General features: G+C 37.8%; 2 protein-coding genes and 1 non-coding gene across 3 annotated transcripts; 1 reads left to right on the top strand and 2 right to left on the bottom strand.

Moving 5' to 3' along the window:
• Window positions 1-4597: 4597 nt before the first annotated feature.
• LOC111906808 (homeobox-leucine zipper protein HOX21) lies at window positions 4598-5796 on the bottom strand. The gene is made up of 3 exons (XM_023902591.3): window positions 5575-5796; window positions 5118-5500; window positions 4598-5008 (listed from the first exon to the last, which is right to left on the bottom strand). The coding sequence occupies exons 1-3, from the start codon at window positions 5627-5629 to the stop codon at window positions 4706-4708; spliced, it is 741 nt and encodes a 246-aa protein (XP_023758359.1). The 5' UTR covers window positions 5630-5796; the 3' UTR covers window positions 4598-4705.
• Window positions 5797-9909: 4113 nt separating this feature from the next.
• Window positions 9910-10746, top strand: LOC111906772 (uncharacterized). The gene is made up of 2 exons (XM_023902543.1): window positions 9910-10354; window positions 10436-10746. Exons 1-2 carry the CDS (start codon window positions 9910-9912, stop codon window positions 10744-10746), a joined length of 756 nt encoding a protein of 251 aa, XP_023758311.1.
• A 10239-nt stretch (window positions 10747-20985) lies between these two features.
• LOC111906818 (small nucleolar RNA R71) lies at window positions 20986-21092 on the bottom strand. Its single transcript, XR_002855345.1, has one exon. It is a non-coding gene; the product is annotated as a small nucleolar RNA R71 (small nucleolar RNA).
• Window positions 21093-22853: the final 1761 nt, after the last annotated feature.

Raw genomic sequence — 22853 nt, 5'->3', positions numbered from 1 at the left:
TAGAAATATCCAAAGAAAAATTATGAATACACCATAATAGATTTTTTTGAACGACAAACTAACCTACTCCTAAATACTACCTATTTCTCCTAGTGAGACTAGAACCCATGGTCTCTTATTTGAGAGAGTCACTCCTTACTGTTAGGCAAAAGGATCATTGGTATACCATAATAGATACCAATAGATATTCTGTCTACAAACGTATTAATGATGGCTAATGTATTCTGTAAAATGCAAGAAACATTGAGCATAGATGTGTTGTAGCTTACAACACTCACCTCTTCAAAAGATATCGAACACATATTAATGTAGAATGGTGTAACCAAGTAGGATTGATTAATATCTTTTAAGTATATCACAAAACGTCCGTCCAGATCATGTAACTCTTAAAAATTATCAAGGTCAGAAAAAAAAACAACAACATATTCCATGGAAGAAATTAACAAAGAAGAAATAAAATAATATTATGATTTAGATATGTATCTATATGTGAAGCAACATGAAAAATTTATAGTTTTGACGTACATTATAAAAATACCGTTGTTGAAAGATTGTATTTCATTTAGAAGGGAACAACCTATATTGTATGATTGTGAGGAAAATTTAAGCAATATACTTGTACAACCGATTGTTGATTGTTATATGTTCACATATTGGATTGAATGAAACCAAGAAGACCAAGAGGATCAGAAGTTACTTATGCAGAGCTTCCAATGAAATAGGTTTGAAATTCCATACAAAAGAGAAAGGAAAAAGAGGAAAAATGGTTTATGATACTCTATGCGCCACCAAAGAACATGGGAGTCATACTTTTTACATATACTATTGAACATCGAAACTAGAGTTGGATCTTAGAAAGAGTTATACTCAATAGACAACATTGATTTATATTCCTTTAAGGAAATTTTATATAAACTCAGATTGTTAGATGGTGACATGGAATATATTGAAGGGATCAAAGAAGTTAGCTTTTCGGGAACTAGTAATTGCCCTTCTGATGTCATACTGTCTTTTCACAACCTTCTAATGTAGAGACAATTAACATGGAAATTTCTATTTGAAGACATAAGTAACAATATATTAAATATACTTACCTACAAAGGTAAAACCATTTTGTATGTTGAACTTTATTAATATAGTGAATTCTTTCACGACTTAAGATACCTTATGCATTGATATTATATATTTGTTTGCACCTTTTTTTAGGAGTACATGTTTTAGATGATGTCATTGAAAATATTGCATTGATAGAAATGGAAAAATTATTAAGATAAATGGTAAAAACTTATGTAGATTCCATGAAATGTCATATCCAGTTGCTGATACTTCGTTGATAAATCAAAATAGGTTAAAACAAAAGCAGTTGGTATATGATTTAGCAAATTTGGCAAGGGAGAATGAAATGTTAATGACTAAGGGGTTGTTTTATTTTCCTTCTAACTGGGTCCGAAGCTAGGACACGGTCCTAACTTTTCGGTTCGTACTTTTGTTTTGGTTGTTTATCTTCTGATCCGGTCCTTACTTTGGACCGAGACCTTAACTTTCCTTTGGACCAAATCCTTAGAATCCTCACTTCAAAGCCATCGAACCCAGTCTGTTCTTTATAAAGCTTCTAATCAACCCCTCACTTAGACTGGATTCTTAGTCCACATGTTTGGTGTTCCAGTCAGTTTTTAACCCAATCAACTCCAACCCGGTTAGCAACTATCAAACGATCCTAAATTACTTTCAATAAAATATTTATCAATATTTTGACCATATACTTTTATTTAAGTACAACGTGAACATATGAGCACACAAGTAACTATTTTTAATAATGTCGAAATATAAAATGAAATTACCATTTTGTCAACATTTTAATGGCCTAATTTTTTTAATCCAACATGTATACAACCTTAAAATCTACAATAAAAGATGTCATAAATTTATTTTTTGAGAATTTTTTGATCACATAACCATTATTAAATCAGTTTGAGATTTATTTGATTTGATAAACACAATCAAATCAATTTAACAGTAATCACTTGAGATTTAAATATTTGAGAATAAGTCCCAATTTCAAATTATACAAGCTTCTATGTTATGCAAGCACTCAAATAAAAACAAGTAAACGATACACATAAATAACATGTTTCAGTCGATGAAAATTTTTATATTATTCAACTATTTCAAGTGATACATTGGAAACCTTAGCTACAAATACTTATATCGAAAACCCTAACAACTATTGGGCTAGACCTATATACAAAAACATTTGAAATAAATAAATAGGTCGACTTTGAATCTAACTATTCTCATCCTACACCAAACATTTATCCCTTTATTTTAGTCATTAATTTATAACCCGTGGAAACCATAGTTACAAAATTAAGTCATATTGATAGCAACAATTCATAATTATTAATGAATTATTTTAAATAAATAATTTTAAATAAATTATGAAATAAAAGATATACCAAAATTTTAAAATTAGTTATAACTTCAAATTTAATATCTAATCAAAAAAGTAAATGTTTCTATAAAAAGTTTAAAATCAATTTTTTAAAACTTTAACCTCATTAATTGTGATAGTGATTTTTGCTTAATATACCTCCTTGACACATGTCATAATACTAATATGAAGTTATATTAGAATGACACAACAAAATAAGATTAAAACTATTCTTTTATTAGTATAGAGATTGAGGTTTCATTATTTCAATCGGACCGGGTCATAAATCTATTTAGATAACAAATTCCAAGTCTACATTCTACCTTACGAAACGGTCGGCAAAAAAATGTAGATCAGATTTACAAAATGCGAGGAGAAGTTGATTCATCAAGTCTAAATGAATTATGAATATAATTTTCCCCATTTGTTTTTAAGTTGTAGGCTGTTATTTCATTAATGAAAACCCCTTTTTTATTTGTAGTTTTATATAGTATTTTAAAGGAATCTATCTTATAATATGATTATTGATGAGATTAAAATATTCTTTTAATCTTGTTGCACATGGATAGAAGTAGAACCTTCTCCCCGAACACATTTACAATGACAAAGTGGTGAGTTCGTTATCATTTAATATTGAAGATGCAAAATTCTAATATTTGTTTATTTATTTATTTATTTTGAAATAGTTATAACCCAAAAATGCCAGAGAAAGTACACTTACCCAATTGGCAAATATATGATGTGTAACAAACATGGTCCCATTAATCCCTTCAAATCTAAGATGTTCTAAGCTGAGATAACGAGGAAACTAATGTCCCCAAAGTCTAAAACCCAAAAGTTTACTATTTATAGGCTAACTGTATTTTATTATATATAATAATTTTCTCAAAGGTATTATGCAGCACTATAACTCATAAGCTACACTTTAATACTTATAAAAAAGACTAGACTATTTCCTTAAATGAAAAAATTACCTCTCATTTAAAGATAATCCATATAAGAATAGTCCATGTAGCCTAAAAAAATAACTAAGTTAGAGTTTAAACATTATATTTCATTCTTATCTATAAATTTGGTTTTTGTTGTGCAAATGGTTTCTGACCATTGTTATACACAAGTGAATTTAAGAATGAATTTATGGCATGTTTAACAAAATAGCTGGTACCTGGAAGTAGAAAATTGGTAACTCGTAGCTGAAAGCTAAAAGATGTAATTTTTGTTTATGTATAAGTGTTTGATAAAATAGCTGTAAGCTTTTAAAAATATCAAATTACATAAAATACAAAAATATAAAACTTAAAAACCTACTTCTAGTAATTTTTAGATTCATGGTTGCTTTTTTTTTTTTTTTTTTTTTTTTTTTTTTTTTTAATTTTAATTAATGTATTTGAAAAAAAAAACAAAATCTTTAAAATTGTAATTCTGAAAGAAACTTCTGCTTTAATTCATTTTTTTTCTTAAAAGCACGCCGCCAAATACACCATTAGTCAAGTTCATATATCAAAGATCATAAATTGTTGAAATAACCGGGTACAATAACAATTTAAAGTGTAAGTATTTAGTTGAAGTTAGTGTTGAGTTTGTAGGAATTTATTTTATGTCGCTTTTAAAAATGTCGGTTAACGTCAATAAAAACTTTGGAATCCATTAGACCCTTAATTTCTTTTGGAAGTAAAGCGGAACCGGAGGGTTTGAGGAGTAGCCTAGCTACCCCATAAAATTTTCCGGCACAAGGTAAATTTTTAAAAAGCTTTTCAAGGTTCTACTTCCAAAATCAAAGTGTGCTTACCTTTACACTTTTCTTGGTTTCACTAGTGTTTACGAGGGAAAGATATTGAAAGGAAGATAACTTGGGCCGTTATGGCTTCAAAAGAAAAATGGGGGATTGGTATGGGAAGTTTATCTACCTTTAATGATGCATTATTACAAAATGACCGATTTGTGAATAATAAAAATGCTTTATGGTTTCAGTTCATATTAGAGATTCATGGATAATCAAGTAACATATATTCTTTAAATGTTTTCTCATACAAATTATTACAGTACTTATAAAAGATTTATAGTTTATAACCATAATTATTAAATATTCAAAACTATTTATTACGATTTTAGCCGGACGTCCAAACATCAACTTAATATTGGAAATAGGAGATGGTACAACGACGATTAAACCCAGAATTAATCTTATAAATAAATAAATATTGCACAAATATACAACAATTAATTAAATTACAGAATGGACGAATATTTCAAACTAAAGTTAAAACAAAATATTTATAGTTGAGGATGGGGTGCCTCAGCCTCCGGCCACGGCCAGAAAGCTGGTTGCTCCTCCATAACATTAAGCATGTTGCAGAACCCTTCATCTCCGGTAACCACCGTCTGATTCAGTGGCTGGCGGAGGAGATACGGCCTCCCTAGACCTCCTATCATAGCTGCACCGGTGGGAAGATTGTTTGAGATCTGTGTGTAAAATAGGGTGGTGTTGTCTTCTGATTCACTTCCATTGCTCCACGACCCTTCTGTTTCTTTGTTTAAATTCAACCCATTTGGTTCTTGACCCTTTATAGCCATTAACTGAAACCACAAAACATCTTTAAGTCAACGTAGTAGAGGTGCAAACATATATATAGGTGTTAGAACAAAAGAGATTTCTTGAGCTTGGAATTCTTTAAAAAAATTTCACCTGTGCATGAAGCTTCTGATTTTTGTTCTTGAGAGAGTCATTATCAGCTCTAATGGAGTCGACTTGTTTCTTCAACACATTATAATCTCTTTCTAATTGTTTGGTCTTCCATCGAGCCCTTCTGTTTTGAAACCATATAGCCACTTGTCTTGGCTGCAACCCTAAGGCTCGAGCCAGTTGCCTTTTTCTGTCGGGTTCAAGCTTGTTTCCAAGCTCAAAGCTTTTCTCCAGAGCCTTGACCTGTTCGAGATTCAGCCTCCTTTTCTTTTCACCGAGCTGAGAACCCTCATCCTCCGACGTCTCGCCGTCGCAGCCACCTGTCGTTTCTTCAAAAACTTCTCTCCCGGAATATGACATCGATCTTCTCATCAGTGGATCGCCACCTGCAAATTTACTCAGTTATGGTTGATAATAATTATTAAACGTACTTCTGTGTATAAGAGAGATGGAGGGGGACCTTGGAAGTGATCTTCATAGCCAAAGAACATGGGTTCAGGTGGAAGGAAGGACATGGAAATAGAAAATTTTGTTGTTTTTCTGAAATTGTAGAAAAATTGGAAAGTGATTGTGGCAAATTGCTGTGTACTCGTCTGTTTGAGTGTGAGTATTGATGTGAGAGGTTGTTCTTATGCTGGATGGAAGTGGGTGGAAAAAGAACACTAAACAAACAGCGATAACCTGTTGGAAGCCTACAAGAGAGGGAATGCTTTGCCCACACTTTATTTTTATTATTATTATTATTATTATTATATGTGTTTAAAAAGTATATGTATAATTGATTTAAGAGTAAATTACATGGATGATCCTTGTCGTGTGGGGTAATCTTGGTGTTTTGTCTCTAACATATATTTTTTTTTTTAACTCGAACAAATTCTATTATATGTTTTTATTGCACACTTGGTCCCTACCAGATGTAAAATGACTACTTTGCCCTTTGTAATATTTTCCTATTATTTTTTATTAATGATGTCATTATTATTAAAGAAAATTAATAAGTAAATACGAGGGACCCACCCTTCTATCTTTCTCTCCTATCAAACCAAGTGTGATCTCCATCAACACTCACCCAATGTTCTTTTTAAAAGTTTCACCTCTACCCTGCCACCTTTGTCCGTCGTCCCCAAGTCCTTACCTCTGAATGCAAAATTAAAACCCTAGTTGAAATCAGTAATTGTGTTTCCCTCCATCACTTCTCATAGCAACCCCACCTCTAATACCAGTTCTACCTTAGATATCGGTGTTTTCGTTCTACCTCTGATATCCTCCTTCTTTCCTCTTATATACAAGAAATCAATCAATCAAGCTACCACGACTTCGGTCACACGTAGTTTAGAAACAATTTCAAAGCTGGAAATCAAAATCAAACCTAAGGAACCAATTTAAGAAACAAAACCAAAAACCATAAGCGGGTTTTCAGAAAGGACAACCGATCACTGTATCATCCGGATTAAAAAAAACGATTTCTAAAACACACAAACTTCGTCGATTTCTATGACATACTGATTTTAGATGTAGATTTCAAACCTGATGGAGGAGGGGCAGTTCTGTTTCACGCCTGGGATAGAGAACGACATATATGGATGGTGGGGAGGGCCATGGAGAACTGATGAACGGCGAACACTAAACCGTTGGTAGGTGATTCAAGTAAACTGTCGACAACCATGACGATTGGACCACTCATTTGCATGTATCCCTCACACTCATTCTCTCTCTATCTCTCTCTCTCTCTCATATCTGCCATAAGTGTTATTGGAAAAGTTGATTATGGTTTAGAACTCTTATAAGTCATGATGAATAAATTGTGTTTCTGTAACATCTTGATTTCCAGGTCTTTTCAATTTGACCCTTGGTTTTTGATTGATTTAAAAAACTAGTCCTTATTGGCAATTTCGTAATTTCTGGCAAACCCTAAATTTTAGGGCTTGGACCCTATTTAAGCATCATTATAGCCCCATACCCCTCCTTAACTCCAACCTCCATTCTTCCTTGATCTACTTTTGAAACCCTGTGTGTGTGTCTGTGTGTGCATTTTGAAGCTTGGAGTGTCTTTGTGGTGATGTTTTGCTACTTTTGGTGGTGAAGGAAGATATTTGAAGTTGTAGTGTTTCACTCAAGGCCTTGGATCCATCAACTACACTCCCTTGTGCACCTTCTAGAGGTATAAAGTTCCAACCTTGATGAATATTTCTTTTAGATCTAATTTTAGCTTAACCTTGGCACCTTTTTGTCCCAAATCTTGATCCTTGTGAATATGACGTACTCCAAGGCGTTTGTGTTGTCCTCTAAGATTTTGTAGGGTATGTAAAGTCATAATAATATGATTTTCAACATTATTTTTTCCCATGCATGATTTAGGTTGTCTTAATGGGTCAAGAGGAAAGGGTTTTTGATGTTACAGTCTGATTACCATACAAAACCATAAAGTTGGAAATTTTATGGTTAAGAACACCTTTTAGCGTCTAAATCTGGATTTTGGACGAAAGTGTGTAAAGATTAAGCACTTAATGGGTTGAGCTGGTAGTAGCCCCGTGTGTTGGGTGTACCAAAGGGAATGTTGCACGTATGTGGTCAGCCCTTTGTAGCTTGGTCAAACACTCAGTATGCCCCACATACGTGTTGAGTATGCCCAACGTACTCCCCAAGTTGACCTGGTTGACTTTTACCTGGATTTTAACCAAGGTTTGACGTAGGGGTATTTTAGGTATTTTGATATATATTATGATTTTTGCTTACTGTATTTGTAAAGGTGACTGGTAGAGTTGATTTCAGAGCAGCGTGCTATTTCCAATTTCTCTTCTATTCGTGAGGTGAGTTTTCTCACTGTATCCATGCGTCGAAGGCACCAATGTTGACCCATTATTCATTTGTATAGAATGCTAGTTGCTATGTGATGTATACTTGTTTGTATGAGCGGGTTGAAATACACCCCAAGACGGGCCCTACTATGGGGTGCATGGTAGAAATATACCCCAGGACTGGGCCCATATTTATTTATTGGATTGATATATACCCTAGGACAAGGCTCATATTCATATGTATGTTTGATATGTGGTACTTTGGGGAACTCACTATGCTTTGTGCTTAAAATTTATGTTTATGGTTTCAGGTTCTCACGATTGGAAAAGGAAGGGCCCGACATGATGGCACAACATCCTCCCCTCACGATTTCCGTAATTTGAATAATTGTACTATGGTGTTTTGAATATTATGAGTTGGTGTTGGATTTTGAAACAATTGATGAATGATTTGATAGACTTCCAATGAAAAATTTTATTACTGTTTTGGGCTGTTAGAAGTTGGTATCAGAGTCTCGGTTTTAGAGATCCAGACATAATTTCGGGTGTGTTAGAACACAAACTGAGGAAATGATAATCATTTTAAAGAAAAATGAAATTGAAATTCTAAAAAGATTTTTACTAAGGAAAAAAGGGTGCGATTCATGCAATCAGCCGAGTTCAAGTAAGTGGTTCCCAAGATTACCCATACCTATGTATTATGACAAGTATGCTTGATATGAGAATTGCATGCTAGATTAGGGCTAAGGATATTTTCAGGAATCATATGATATAATTACCTTATTTGAGTGATGCCTTATAGCCTTGGAGGATTGAATGTCATGTATTACTTGGAATTGATATCGACTCAGTTAATTGCTAAGTGTATGCTTTCAAATTTGTATACAGTTAGGATTATATATCCCTAGAATGATAGATTTGGCCTCATTTCTTGTTCCTTGTTTGGTTATGGACTTAGGGTAGAATCATCATTTGACAGTCTATGTGATCCTATTTTGTGTTTAACTTGCATGCATAAGGCAACCATTGGTGTTGATTGAGGTTCTTAATATTGCGAGTAGTGGGAGTTGCGACTTCCTAGGAGAGCCTAAGATATGTATGATGTTTAGCATATGGTTGGTATTGGTTTTAGTGTGGTGACTTAGAGGAATCAAGGCTGCTCTCTAGGAAGGTACAGGTAAGTGTGAAAGGTAGTAGATCTAGAAACTCTAAGGAGGCCTATATAGTGAGCTTTTTGTCGAGTGTATATTAATTATTTACATGTTTGTGTTTTAGTATGGTGATGACTACGCGATGAGATTTTGGCTCTGGTTCTGGTTCAAGTTCTAGCTCAGGCATGAAACCAATTAATGAGAGGCTGTACGAGTTCATTGTGGATGAGGTTACTCACAATATCTTGGATGCTACTCCTGTGATGTTCAGTACTATCAAGGAGGGGATTATGGAGTTGATGGATGAGATGCTCAAGTCTTTTCGGGTTGAGATTTTTGCGGGTCAGATAGGAGCTAGAACTCCATCATTCCGGGAGTTCAAGGCCTATGGAGCTCCTGGTTTCTTTAGGGCTAAGGAACCTTTAACTAGCCGAAACTGGATCGATGACGTAGAGAATGATTAACAAATGAGTTTTTTCCCTGAGGTGGGAAATGTGGGATTTGCATCCTCCCTGTTGAGGCAGCAAGCATGAGACTGGTGGGAAGAGGTTAGCCGAGCTGTAGGGTCAGCGGCAATAGCAGTCATGACCTGTGCGGATTTTGTTTTGAGGTTCCATAAGGAGTTTGCACCAGCTATTTGAGGTGCAACAGCTAGTGATGGAGTTCCAGGACTTTCAACAGACTACTGAGACTATAGCGAAGATTACTGCCAAATTCAGGAGAGGGATTTATTGGTCCTGCAGTAAGCTGCAGATGAGGAGATGAAGAAGACGAGGTATCGTGACATGCTGAGAGATGATATTAGAGAGTTTATGAGCTTCTTGGGGGTGGAATAACCTGAATGATATGATCAAGAAGGCCCGTGATCAGGAGATTGAGATGGAGCTTCGGACAATGTGCAAGCCAGAGCAAGTGCAGACAGCAGTGAGCCAGGATAAGAGGCCCAAGAACTTCGATTCCTGTAACAGAGGCCAGCAGGGCCAAGGTCGTTATGGCAAGCCGCACAATGGGGCTTGTCGAGCGACGGGTTCAGGATGTTTCAAATGTGGTCAGCCAAGCCACATGAGTAGGGACTGCCCCAGGGGTGCTCTAATTTGCTTCCATTGTAATCAGACTGGCCATACAAAGGTTGATTTTCTGAGATTGTCAGGAGGAACAGTGGTGGCGCCTACGCCAGCCACCTTGAGGATTACTGATAGCCGCCTGGATAAGGCAGAGACACCTGTGGTGAAAAGCAGGGCATTTCAGTTGACCACCGATGAGGCCCGTACAACACCGAATGTGGTTTTGGGTATGTTCTCATTTCTATCTTTTATTTCTATCCTTATTTATGATTATGATTATATATGATCTTGTATAAAGACCTCTTTAGCCAATGGTATGATTGCTCATGTCCAGTTTGATTCGGGTGTTTCCGGATCCTTTGTATCTCTTACGCTTAGCAAGAAGTTTTATGATGTTCCCGGGATTCTAGATTTTCCAGTGGAGGTTGAGATTGTGAATGACCGTACCGTGAGTACTTTGAGGGTTCATCGTGGGTGTGTCTTGAATCTATTTAGTGAGAGATACTCTATTGATTTAGTTTCGATTCCTTTGAGAGGATCAAAGGTTATCTTTGAGATGGATTGGTTGGATCCCAATGGGGACATGATTGAATGTGAGCGACAGATAGTGAAAGTTTGAACCCCAAGTGGCAGAGAACTGGTTATTCCTGACGAAGGAGCTTTGCATGGGCCGACTCTCTAATCAGCTACGAGGGATAAGAGATATGTTCAACAAGGTTTTTCTAGGTTCCTAGCTTATGTTGCGGATACTCGAGTTGAGGGCACAATGGAGTTAAGTGGGGTGCCCATTGTTCGGGATTTCCCCGATGTGTTTCCTAAGGATTTTCTAGGAGTGCCTCCTAAGATGGAGGTTGATTTTCGAATTGATCTGGTTCTTGTTGCGTCACTGATAGACAAGGCACTGTATCACTTGGCACCACTAGAGATGCAGGAGTTATCTACGCAGCTCCAGGAGCTGCTAGATAAAGGATTTATTTGGCCGATTAGCTCTTGTTGGGAAGCACCAATCCTGTTTGTGAAGAAGAAGGACGATTTACATAGGATGTCCATTGACTACTGGGAGTTGAATAAGTTAACAGTGAAGAACCGTTACTCACTCTTGAGGATTTATGATTTATTTGATCAGATTCAGGGTGAATCTTGGTTTTCCAAGATTGATTTGCGATCAGGTTACCACCACATGAGGGTTAGATATGATAATGTGCAGAAGACAACCTTAAGGACTCGTTATGGTCATTACGAGTTTGTGGTGATACCTTTCAGGCTCACCAATGCACCAAAAACATTCATTAATCTCATGAAGAAGGTTTGTAGGTCGATGCTGGATCGGTTAGTGATAATATTTATAGATGATATTATGGTCTACTCTAATACGAAGGAGTAGCATAAAGAGAATTTATTCAAGGTGTTGGAGACCCTTAGGAGGGAGAGGCTTTATGCCACATTCTCCAAATACGAGTTATTGTTTCAAGAGGTGCAGTTGTTAGGGCATATCTTCAACAAAAGGGGTATATTGGTCGACCCATCCAAGATCAAGGCCATGATGTAATGGGAGGTTCCGACGAACCCATCTAAGATTTGGAGCTTGCTAGGCCTCGTAGGGTATTATCGGAGATTTATCCATGATTTCTCTAAGATTGCAGTGCCTTTGAATCGCTTGACAAATAAGAATGTGGTTTTTTGGTGGGGGCCTAATCATCAGTTGGCATTTGAGATTCTAAAGAAGAGGTTGTGTGAAGCCCCGATTCTTGCGCTTCCCAAGGGTTTGGATGATTTTATGGTTTATTGTGATGCCACTATTTCGGGTTTGGGAGTTGTCCTAATGCAGATGGGTCATGTGATTACTTACGCTTTGAGGCAGCTGAAGCTTCATGAGGCGGATTATCTTACACATGACTTGGAGTTGGGGGCTGTGGTTTTTGCCCGCAAATTTGGAGACACTATATGCATGGGGTTAGGTGTACGATTTATACCGATCACAAGAGTTTAAGGTACCTGACAGATAAGCCGAATTTAAATATGCGTCAGCAGAGATGGTTGGATGTGGTGAAGGATTATGATTATCCGATCTTGTACAACCCCAGGAAGGCTAATGTGGTGGTTGATTCTTTGAGCCGTAAGGCCGTGAGTTCTCCTATCAGGGATATTTGTTTGATGATGGTTGTTACTTTTACTTTGTTCGATTTGATCAGAAAGGTGTAACATCCCGAAATATCAAGAGTAGAGTTGAAGGGCTAAAAGAGTAATTTGGGAAAGAGTGACTCGGCGAGTCCATGGATGGACTCGGCGAGTAGAGTCGCGATTTGGTCGCGTGTTAAGTAGCCGACTCGGCGAGTCAATGAGATGGACTCGGCGAGTAGGCGCTGAGTGGAGAAAACCCTAATTCTTGGGGTTGAGCCCTATATAAAGAACATTATGTTTCATTGTCAGCCTCTTTATCACCCCTTGAGTCCCAGAAACCCTAATTTCGTGGAGAAACCCCATTGTTGAGTAAATTGGAGCCTGGAGAGGTGGTTGTTGAAGAGATCTTAGAGAAGAAGAGGCTTGGAGCAAGGGGATTTGCTTGGAATTGAGTTTCATTGCAGATTGGGGGCGTTCCTTTGAGGTAACATCTCGTTTTTGAGCTGCTATTTCTTAGATGCATCATTTTGGGAATGTTAGAGACCATGTCCTTGGATGTATTGGAGTTTAGAGGTCAGATCTGAGGTTGCTACCTCAGATCTGGAATGGAGAGGGGTTGGAATGCATGAAAGTCCCTGTTTGTGAGTGGTTAATGGAGCTATGTTGTCCCAAACCCAAACCCTAGAGTGAAAATGCATAGATCTCTTTGGATTCACGTAAAGATTGCCACTTTACGTGATAGATGAGTGGTAGGAGGCTAGATCTATGTTTTGGATCAAATGCATGGTCTGGAGTGCTTTTGTTTGGATTCAGACCGGTGATACTCGACGATTCACATGGGTGGACTCGACGAGTTGGTTGATGATGAGCTGGAACTCGACGAGTTGGAAGAACAACTCGGTGAGTTGGATGAAGATGGCCTGGAACTCGACGAGTTGTATGAACAACTTGGCGAGTAGGTTGAAGATAGCCTTAGACTCGGCGAGTCTGTTCTTGGACTCGGCGAGTCTTGTCGAAGAGTCCCAATATTTCTGGTTGAGTCGAGTATCGGCGAGTCAAAGGATGACTCGGTGAGTTGTGTGCGAGTGGACTCAGAGTTGAGGGACTCGGCGAGTCTCGGGGTGACTCGGTGAGTTGAGTCGCGGATTGGGGAAGTTCTGAGCATGGGGACTCGACGAGTCGACGGGTCGACTCGGCGAGCAGGGTCAACCAGGAGGGTTGACTTTGACCGAAGACTTTGACTTTGACCAAGAGTTGACCGTTGACTTTTAGGGCTTGGTCAGCGATGTGGCCTTTGGGCCAAGAGAGGGGTAAAATAGTCTTTTACCCTTAAGAGGGTGCCATGAGAGGATTGATTCTAGTCTCGAGAGTTATATTCATGAGAGCATATGCCTTACGTGTTAGGCGGTGGCGAGTCGAGATTCAAGTGTGGGGATATCTGCTTTCTTCTTGCCAGGTGAGTCTTCTCACTATACTTTACCTTGAGTAGGTAAACAGAGTTATGTGACAGAGTATTTGTATGCTATGTATGATATGTGTTGTACTGCATTATTTCTATGTGATTTATGCTGTGCATGTTTCCAGAGTTGGAACCGGAGGGTTCCTAGAGTTAGAACCGGAAGGTTCCCAGAGTTAGAACCTGAGGGTTCACAGAGCTTGGGTGCACGGACCCATAGAGTTATTGCCTCGAGTGGCTAATATGTGTTTATGTGGTATTTTGGGGAACTCACTAAGCTTCGTGCTTACAGTGTTTTGTTTATGTATGTGTTTCAAGTTTCTTTCAAGATCACGGGATGACATCGGCTTGATTGTACACACCAGAGAAAGAGTCATGTTTTGAGGATCCTGGTTTTCTATACAAGTAAAATGGAGTCTTGTTTTGTAATTCGGTGATGAATGAGATTTTAAACAAGTGTTTCTAAGAATTAAATGATTATTTTTTAAATGAAAAATTTGTTTGAAATTTTCGGTGCTACAAAAGGATCATGGGAGGGATTGAAAAAGGAGAATTGGAAGGCTGAGCGAATCAGAGGGAAAATTCCCTTATGTGTCAGACATAGTCGGGTGTTGTTGACTAATTGTGGTAGAGTATGGGTTCCGACAAATGGTGGAGTGAGATAGATAGTTCTAGAGGAATCACATAAGTTAAAGTTTTTGATCCATCCGGGCACCACAAATATGTCTAGGGATCCGAAGTTGAGTTATTGGTGGCTGTGTATGAAAAGGGAAACAACATGTTTTGTTGACCGGTGCCTGATTTGCAGGAAAGTCAAGGCCAAACATTAGAAACCCCACAGAAAGATGCAGCCATTACCCATTTCCATGTGCAAGTGGGAAGAGATTACGATGGATTTCATCACAAAGCTACCTAGGACGACACGCATAGTTGATTTTATCTGGGTCATTGTTGATAGATTAACCAAGACTGCACATTTCGTATCGATTGCATAGAGTATATCTGCTGAGATGTTAGCTGACATATACATTTCAGAGGTGGTAGTACGACATGGGGTGAAAGTTTTAGTGGTTTCGGACCGGGATGTTCTTTTCAGCTGCATTTTAGTACATCATAGCACCCCTAGACCGAAGGCTAGAGCGAGCGAATGATTCAGACGCTCAGAGATAGGCTCAAGGCCTGTGTATTAGATTTTGGAGGGAGTTGGGATACTTAACTTCCATTGGCCGAGTTCTCCTACAATAACATTTATCATGCCAGTACCGACCGACCGCCTTTTGAGATGTTATATGCGAGGAGGTGCATGACCCCGGTTTGTTGGGGGGAGGTCGGGCATCGGGTCATGGGGAGTACTGAGATGGTACTCAAGAGCACCAAGTTGATTCAACAGGTGCGCGACAGGTTGTGAGTCTTGTAAATTAGGAAGAAGAGTTATGCAGATAAGCGACATTCAGACCTCAAATTTCAGGTGGGAGATTTGGTGCTCCAGAAGGTGTTACCTTGGAAAGTTGTCATACAATTTTGGAAGCGAGGCAAGCTGGGCCCCAAATTCATTGGTCCCTTCACGATTTCCACCCGAGTAGGAATAGTTTCACATCGACTAGATTTTCCTAATGAGCTTAGCAAGATCCACAACACCTTCATGTTTCTCAACTTCGGAAGCGTGTGGCAGATGAGTCCACGGTTGTTCGCTTGGATGATAGTCAGGTTGATGATCGCATGAATTATATGGCGAGACCAGTGGAGATCTTGGATACGAAGATGAAGGCCCTGCACAACAAAGAAGTGTCTCTGGTCAAGGTTTAGTGGCAACATCGGAGGGGTTCCAAATGGATGTGGGAGCTCGAGGCGGATATACGTGAGCTCTACCCTAATTTATTCGCGAGAACATACTTATTGGACGAAGTCTAGTTCAAGTAGGGGAGAGTTGTAACATCTTGATTTCCAGGTATTTCCTTTTTGACCCTTGGTTGGTGATGGATTTGAAAAGTTAGTACCTAATGTCAAATTTTAATTTTCGGGCATGGTTTGCGTATGTTGGGCATACGTTTCGTACGTTGGGTGTACGTGGCCAGGGTGCAAACCCTAAATTTTAGGGTTTGGACCCTATTTAACCATCATTATAGCCCCATATCCTTCCTTAACTCTGTCCTCCATTCCTTCTTGACCTCATTACGAAACCCTAAAGTGTGTATGTGTGTGTGTATTTTGAAGATTGAAGAGTCTTTTTGGTGCCATTTTGGTACTCTTGGTGGTGAAGTAAGAACCTAGAAGTTGTGGTGTTTCGCTCAAGCCCTTGGATCCACATCTACATTCCCTTGTTCACCTTCTGGAGGTATAAAACTTCAACCTTGATGAGTATTTCATATACATCTAGTTTTAGCTTAAAGTTGGCCCTTGTTGTCCCAAATCTTCATCCTTGTGAGTATGGAATACTCCAAGACGTTTGAGTTGTCCTTTCAAATGTAAATGTGGACATTAGTTTCTTTTTATGCATGAGCTAGTTTGTCTTAATGGGTTAAGAAGCTAGGTTTTTTGATGTTAAGGACTTAATAGCCATGCAAAGCCATAAAGTCAAAAACTTTATGGTTAAGAACACCTTTTAGGGTCTAGATCTGGATTTTAGACGGAAGTGCTTAAGGATTAAGCACTTAATGGGTTGAGTTGGTGGCAGCTACAAACGCTGGGCGTACCAAAGGGTACACCATGTGTACGTGGTCAACCCTTCGATGTTTGGTCAAGCAGGCAGTACGCCTTACGTACGTGTTGAGTACGCTCATCATACGCACCGAGTTGACCCCGTTGGCTCGGTTAACTTTGACCTAGATTTTGACCAAGGTTTGACTTAGGGGTATTTTGGGTATATGGATTTATATTCTGAGATTTGTTTACTGTATTTATAAAGGTGACTAGTAGAGATGAGTTCGATGCAACGTGGTATTTCCGTATACAATCCCTTAAATCATGGTATTCACATGTATAGATTAGTATATAATCTACATTAGGGTAATCCTAATGTAGAGAGTTCGACTTGGTGTCATAATCGTCTTAGTGACCGTTTTCATGATAACCTTTTTTGGTGAAAACAAACCCTTCCTTGGTGAAAGACAATTTGGTGAAGCTCTTCATGTTCTTTACTAGTCTGTTCTTTATTTTGATCAGTTATTTTGTTTTTGTTTATTATACTTGAAATGTATCCAATCTATACAAACCTGCATAGTTCAAAACAACCTACAGGTTGTGAGCCCGCCAACGTTCAACTGGACTGTCTAGAGTATTCTGTGGTCATCATTATTACACCACTAGACAACTAGATCATCTACAAAGTGATGGCTTGCCATCTTATCATCATCTCATCTAATCTATTTTATCATTATTATCCCTTTTCGACCCAATATATTATAAGCATAAAAAATATATATACGATTAAATCAATTAAAATCATGTTATAATATTTTTGATTTAACAAAAGTATCAAGAAGTACAGATAATAGACACATATAGCATATAATCTTCTAGATACTTCATATCTATGTGCAATTCGAAGTTACTATGCACTCACTTGTTAAAGTGATGATACGAAATTCACGCAACACTTTGCTTCTAACACTTGACCTTTCATTCGACGTAACCTAATATCATTATTACTAAGTCTTATTCTAACGTTTCTAATGATAGCCTAGACCTATCAATCATTCCAATAAATATCAATATGTCTATCAAATAAGTACCAGCTAGGCAGGACAGTTGGGAGTCAGGACCATTTAAGCATATAGCCTTTTTGAAATCCAACAACCAAGCCAACATGACCATTTTAGTCACCTCTCTCATTTGTAGATCAATTGGTATTATACCTGGGAATTACTGATAGTTCTTATTTATAGGTTCATAACAACGACTTATAACTATAAATATAAGTTACACTTAAAGAACTAGAGTGTACCTTAATTTACCGAGGTTTCTCCTAACCAAAGTTCTAAAATCGACCTCATAGGGTTCCCACACTAAAACTAAAGTGAAAGTGGTTGAGGTAGAGGAAAAGTCGAGATAATTGCTTGTAGGCGTGTGAGGATGAAATCTTTTACGTAGGTGGGTATTTATAGCAAAAAAAGATATGTGTACCATGCACCATACAGGCACGCTATTAATAATGGTGATGTGGCTCCTCAGGGTTGCTGAGATGTGTTCAAAGAAGGGTGGAGCTATGTGGCGGCTGCTGGAACACCATATGTACCACGCACGCGCTCGTACCGATTTACATATTTTCAAAATTGGATAAATTATTCATATGAGCTCCATTTTTTTGACATTATTTATATCCACGCATAGCTATCGATGGGATCTACAACTTTTGTTTAGACTCCATCAGCTAATTTTGACTTTATTTATTTAACAAAGGCTTAGATTGTTAAAGCCCATGTAAAAAGAATAACTTTCTCATCTGGCATCCGTTTTCGACTGTGTTTATATCGTTAAAATCCTATTAACGAGATGTTCAATTCTCCTTTAGGTTGTTTCGGCTAACAATCAACTGATTATAATTTCGATTTTTGTGACCACACTGTTGCACTGAAACTTCAAAAAATCATAACTTCCTCTCACAAAGTTAGATTTGGATGTTCTCTATATGTACACTCTCGGTTTAGAGACTATTATGACTTTTGTTTAGATCACTATGTCTAAAAAGTAATTGGTCAAAATTTCACTTTTTATGATACACAGAGCCTTGCCGGTTTAATCGCGAAACTTCGAAGAAGCATAACTTCTTCATAGGAAATCAGATTTCAACATTCCTTATATCTCCTCATCTCGACTACTTCAACTTTCATCAAGCGTACTCTTCCTAATTATTATTCTATGTTAATGCGAATTTTATTTGTATTTTTATTATATAATTATAAATACATATACTACATATAACTACACATAGAACACATAATACTCAAATAATTTTCTTTATTTACTTCAAAAATATTACAATTTTTGACTCTAACTACTACATCATCTTATTTATGCCTAGATAGAAATGCAGGTGTTACAATTCTCCCCCATTTAGGATCATCTTGTCCCAGTGGTACTTATAAGCTTAAATTATATTTTATAGCCAAATAGAAGCATTTTCGAAGAGAGGGACTAAAGTTGACAAAACATGGAACTTTGGAGGCTTGAAGGAAAGAAGAATAAAAAAACTCAAAAAAACACATACTCACGACGTGAGGAATTGAAGACTCACGATGTGAGTGGAGTATTCTAGAGGATATGCACCAGATGAAAGAAGAGTCCTTGTCGAATATGTTAATCACGCATTCACGACGTGAGGCTTATTGGCTCACGACGTGAGATTGGAAAAATCGGAAATTATATAAACCCCCTTCCATTACGACTTGAGGGACTTTTTAGCTGATTGAAGAAGTTCCTAGAGACGATTTTAGAGAAGGAGAAGTTCTGGAATTGGCTTTCGACACTAAAGGAGAAGAGTAGCTCTTGTGTTAGATTTGGTACTTTTCAATATGCTTATGAATATGAATTTTGTTAGTTTGATTGCTAGGATGTCCAGCTAAATCTAGCTACTTCTGTTAGCTAGATGAAGTTGGAACTCATGGATTTGATATTTTAGATTTGATTTACTAGTTGGTTATGACTTGTGTTGATTGATTTTTACCTAGCATGTTTGATTTAGTACTCGGTTGCTTTCAATTCTTGTTATGTGCACCTTAGTGATTATTAATATGCATAAATTAGAATACTTGGTAATTTAGTGAGCATTAAATTATTAGAGCTAGGATCAAACCAATTTTAGTTAAGCAGTTGAATCATTAAATTAGGCTATGCTAGAGAATACAAATTATGAATATAATTGTGTTTTGCAAATCAATCGTATATAGCTCCAATCCATTACGTAATTAATTCTGTGTTAACTAATGTGTGTGCATACATTGATCTACATGAATTAATTGTATATTAGTAAATTTGGAATTGAATTTCTAATACTTTATTAATTGGTAACCAACAGTAATGATCATATCTAATTTATAAACCATTGAGGGAAAGCGGATTCGAACTAATAGAAGTGTTTGTTTATAATTGAATTTGAGTTAAGAGTTAAGTTTTTCTAATCTTGCAAAATCAGATAAAACCCCCAACTTTGTTAGAAAATTAGGTTAATTTAATAGTAGATAGGTTAACTAGTCGAAAACCGTTCCTTGTGATCGACACACAACTTACCTAACTATTCTATAATTTGACTAGGTACACTGCCTATGTGCAATTTAGTTAGTTAAGTTTGTTAGGTTATAAATATAAAATTAGGTGTAGCTATTTGTACGCATCAAGTTTTTGGTGCCGTTGCCAGAGAACGACTTATTTGATTGTGTATTTATTTGGTTTAGGTTGATCGATCCTTTTTGTGGGATAAAACCTGCAAAAAGTTACTTTTCCAGCTTAGTTTTTTTACAGTACTATATTCACGATGTGAGTTCGGTATTTTCTCGTTTTTTTCATTTTTCTTTTCTATTTGTTTTTCTGCGACAACACGAGTTGGTATCCTTTACCGCGTCGTGGTGGACAGTCTGTAGGGAACTTTTATTAAGTTTTTGTTCAGTTTTACGTTTTTATTTTGTTTATTTTGCAGGAGTTCATGACAAGAGGCTCTAACACACCTTTGGTGCCACCACTTGAAGATCCAGAGTCGGCCCTTAACAAAAAAAGAAGGATAAAAATGTGAAAGAAGATCAAACACCAAAGAAGACACCCTTACAAGAATTCAAGTTAGTTTTCTCAAAGAAGTCGGGGAAGAAAACGGAAGAGTCGAGTTCGTCTTCAAAGAACAAGAGCAAGGTTGAAAGCTTATATCAAATACCTATCCCAACCGAATCCGAGTATGACTCCGAGACCGAGTTTGGACTTTATACGAGTGAACCCGAGAACAAGCCAAGAAACGATTGGAAAACATTGAAGAAATGTCAATGGGAGCTTATAAGAAGCGAATTCGAGACGATGTTGGCCCTGGGTTAGTACATCCTTACTGTACTTATGGATGTTCCATTTTGTGGAAAAGATCATGAGGATGCTTTTAAGCATCTAGAAGAGGTCAATGACATTGCGGATTATTTCAATGCCCCAAATGTTAATAGAGATACCATCTTGCTAAGGATGCTTCCCGTTACTTTTAAGGGAGCTACTAAAGATTGGCTAAAAGCACTTCCACCTGGTACAATCACTACTTGGGCTCAGATGCGCGGACAATTTTTGGGCCAATTTTGCCCACCATCAAAGATAGATAAACTCAAGAAGGCAATAGCCAACTTTGAGCAACAACCGGGGGAGTCACTATACGAGGCATGGGAGCGTTACAAAGGATTGTTAAGGAATTGTCCTCAACATGATCTTAATGTTCAACAAGAGATGTCTATTTTCTATGATGAGGTCAATGTTATGACAAGGCTACTCCTTGATTCTCAAGGGCCACTCACAAAGAAAAATTCAAGGGAGGTCAAGGAGTTAGTTAAAGAATTCGCAAAACACTCTTGTGAGTACCACATCCCAAGACAAGATGGAGCAAAAGGCAGTGGGGGTGCACATTCTGAAGAGATGGATGCTATGATGGCGATGCTCAATACTATGGACCGGAGATTGACCCAAATGGACCAATTAATTCATGCAATAAGAGTTGGATGTGAGAGATGCAGTGGGCCACACTTGACTAAGGATTGCCATTTGGATGAATATGGGAACAAGAAGGCTCAAGGTCGCTACTCGAGTGGGGACAAGTATGATGAAGAATGGAGGAAACCAAAGAAGGACTGGCTGCCTTATGATGAATAGAAGAAGCAGAAGGAGGACAAATTCAGGCAGACAGGCCGAGGCTTCTACCAAAAAGAGCAACCACCAACCGAGAAGAAACTAGACTTGGAAAATATTTTGACTCGATTTATGGAGGCCTCCGAGAAAAGGCATGATGATACTGATGCAGTGTTAAAGGAACACATGAAAATGCTGAAAGAATAGCACAGAATGATGATTGACCAGCAAGCGTCATTAAGAAATCATCAAGCATCGATTCATAATCTAGAAGTCCAAGTTGGTCAACTAACTACTTTGGTGAGCAAAAAATTATCCTCACAATTTCCCGAAAAGAATGCTCAATACCATGTTATTATGATTGATACTGAAGAAGAGGCCATCTCTGAGTTCTTAGAAGCACTAGAGGAGGAGCAAAAACCATCCGGACTGTAACAACGAAAATTTTCAAAACAATTTTTCCATTTCAAGATATAATAAAAATTCATATGTAATATCAAAATCCATGTATCAACATCATCTCGATAAACAAATCCCAAGATCTCAATGTAAATAAGACTCCATCTGTGTGTACGGTCATGCCGGCGCCTTCCCGCGATCCTCACTGGTACCCGAAACACATAACACACAACATTGTAAGCATAAATGCTTAGTGAGTTCCCCAAAATACCACATACAACACATACGCCACTCGAGGCTACCGTACGACCTTTTGTTTGATGTGTCTCAGCTGGACCCTCCAGTCCCGTAGCTTGTTGGACCCTCTGGTCCGGTCATAGCTTGTTGGACCCTTCGGTCCGGTCTGTATCGTTGGACCCTTCGGTCCGGTCTATATCGTTGGACCCTCTGGTCTGGTCTATACAACATATAGCATACATATATCACAATGTGCATAATCTCATACATACACATAGCACACAAGACCCTCTGGTCTACACATAGATACCACTCTAGGTAATCTATAGTGAGAAGAGTCACCTTGGGTAACTCGGATAATCTCGCACACGAATATACTGATCTAGCCCCCGCCTAATCACATAACAGTATTATCAAATAAATAATGGCTCTTAAAGGCTAGATTAAATCACTTCCTACAATCCCGCAGAAGGGTAAAAGATCATTTTACCCCTCCTTGACCCAAAAGTCCAAATGTTGAGTAAAACCCTAAAAGTCAACGAAAGTCAACAGGGGCAGTACGCGGGGCGTACCAACTTGTGTACGCGGGGCGTACTCCGGCTAACCAGAATCGGGGGACTAGACCCCCTACGTGGCGCATACTGGGATTATGCCCAACGTAAGTCCCAGTTTCCCATTCTCAAAAGTTTTGGTCTGAATCGATTAATACAACG

Source organism: Lactuca sativa, chromosome 4, assembly GCF_002870075.4.
Source record: "Lactuca sativa cultivar Salinas chromosome 4, Lsat_Salinas_v11, whole genome shotgun sequence".
NCBI lineage: Eukaryota > Viridiplantae > Streptophyta > Magnoliopsida > Asterales > Asteraceae > Lactuca > Lactuca sativa.
Note: the sequence above shows the minus strand (reverse complement) of the source record. Positions and strands in the feature narration are given on the sequence as shown.

Bases quoted from the DNA above. Each gene is read 5' to 3' on its own strand.
- LOC111906808 (XM_023902591.3), bottom strand. From the start codon at position 5,629: ATGTCCTTCCTTCCACCTGAACCCATGTTCTTTGGCTATGAAGATCAC. The intron at 5,501-5,574 runs GTCCCCCTCCAT...GTAAATTTGCAG, and splicing joins CTATGAAGATCACTTCCAAG to GTGGCGATCCACTGATGAGA. The intron at 5,009-5,117 runs GTGAAATTTTTT...TTGTGGTTTCAG, and splicing joins ATCAGAAGCTTCATGCACAG to TTAATGGCTATAAAGGGTCA.
- LOC111906772 (XM_023902543.1), top strand. From the start codon at position 9,910: ATGATCAAGAAGGCCCGTGATCAGGAGATTGAGATGGAGCTTCGGACA. The intron at 10,355-10,435 runs GTATGTTCTCAT...AGACCTCTTTAG, and splicing joins AACACCGAATGTGGTTTTGG to CCAATGGTATGATTGCTCAT.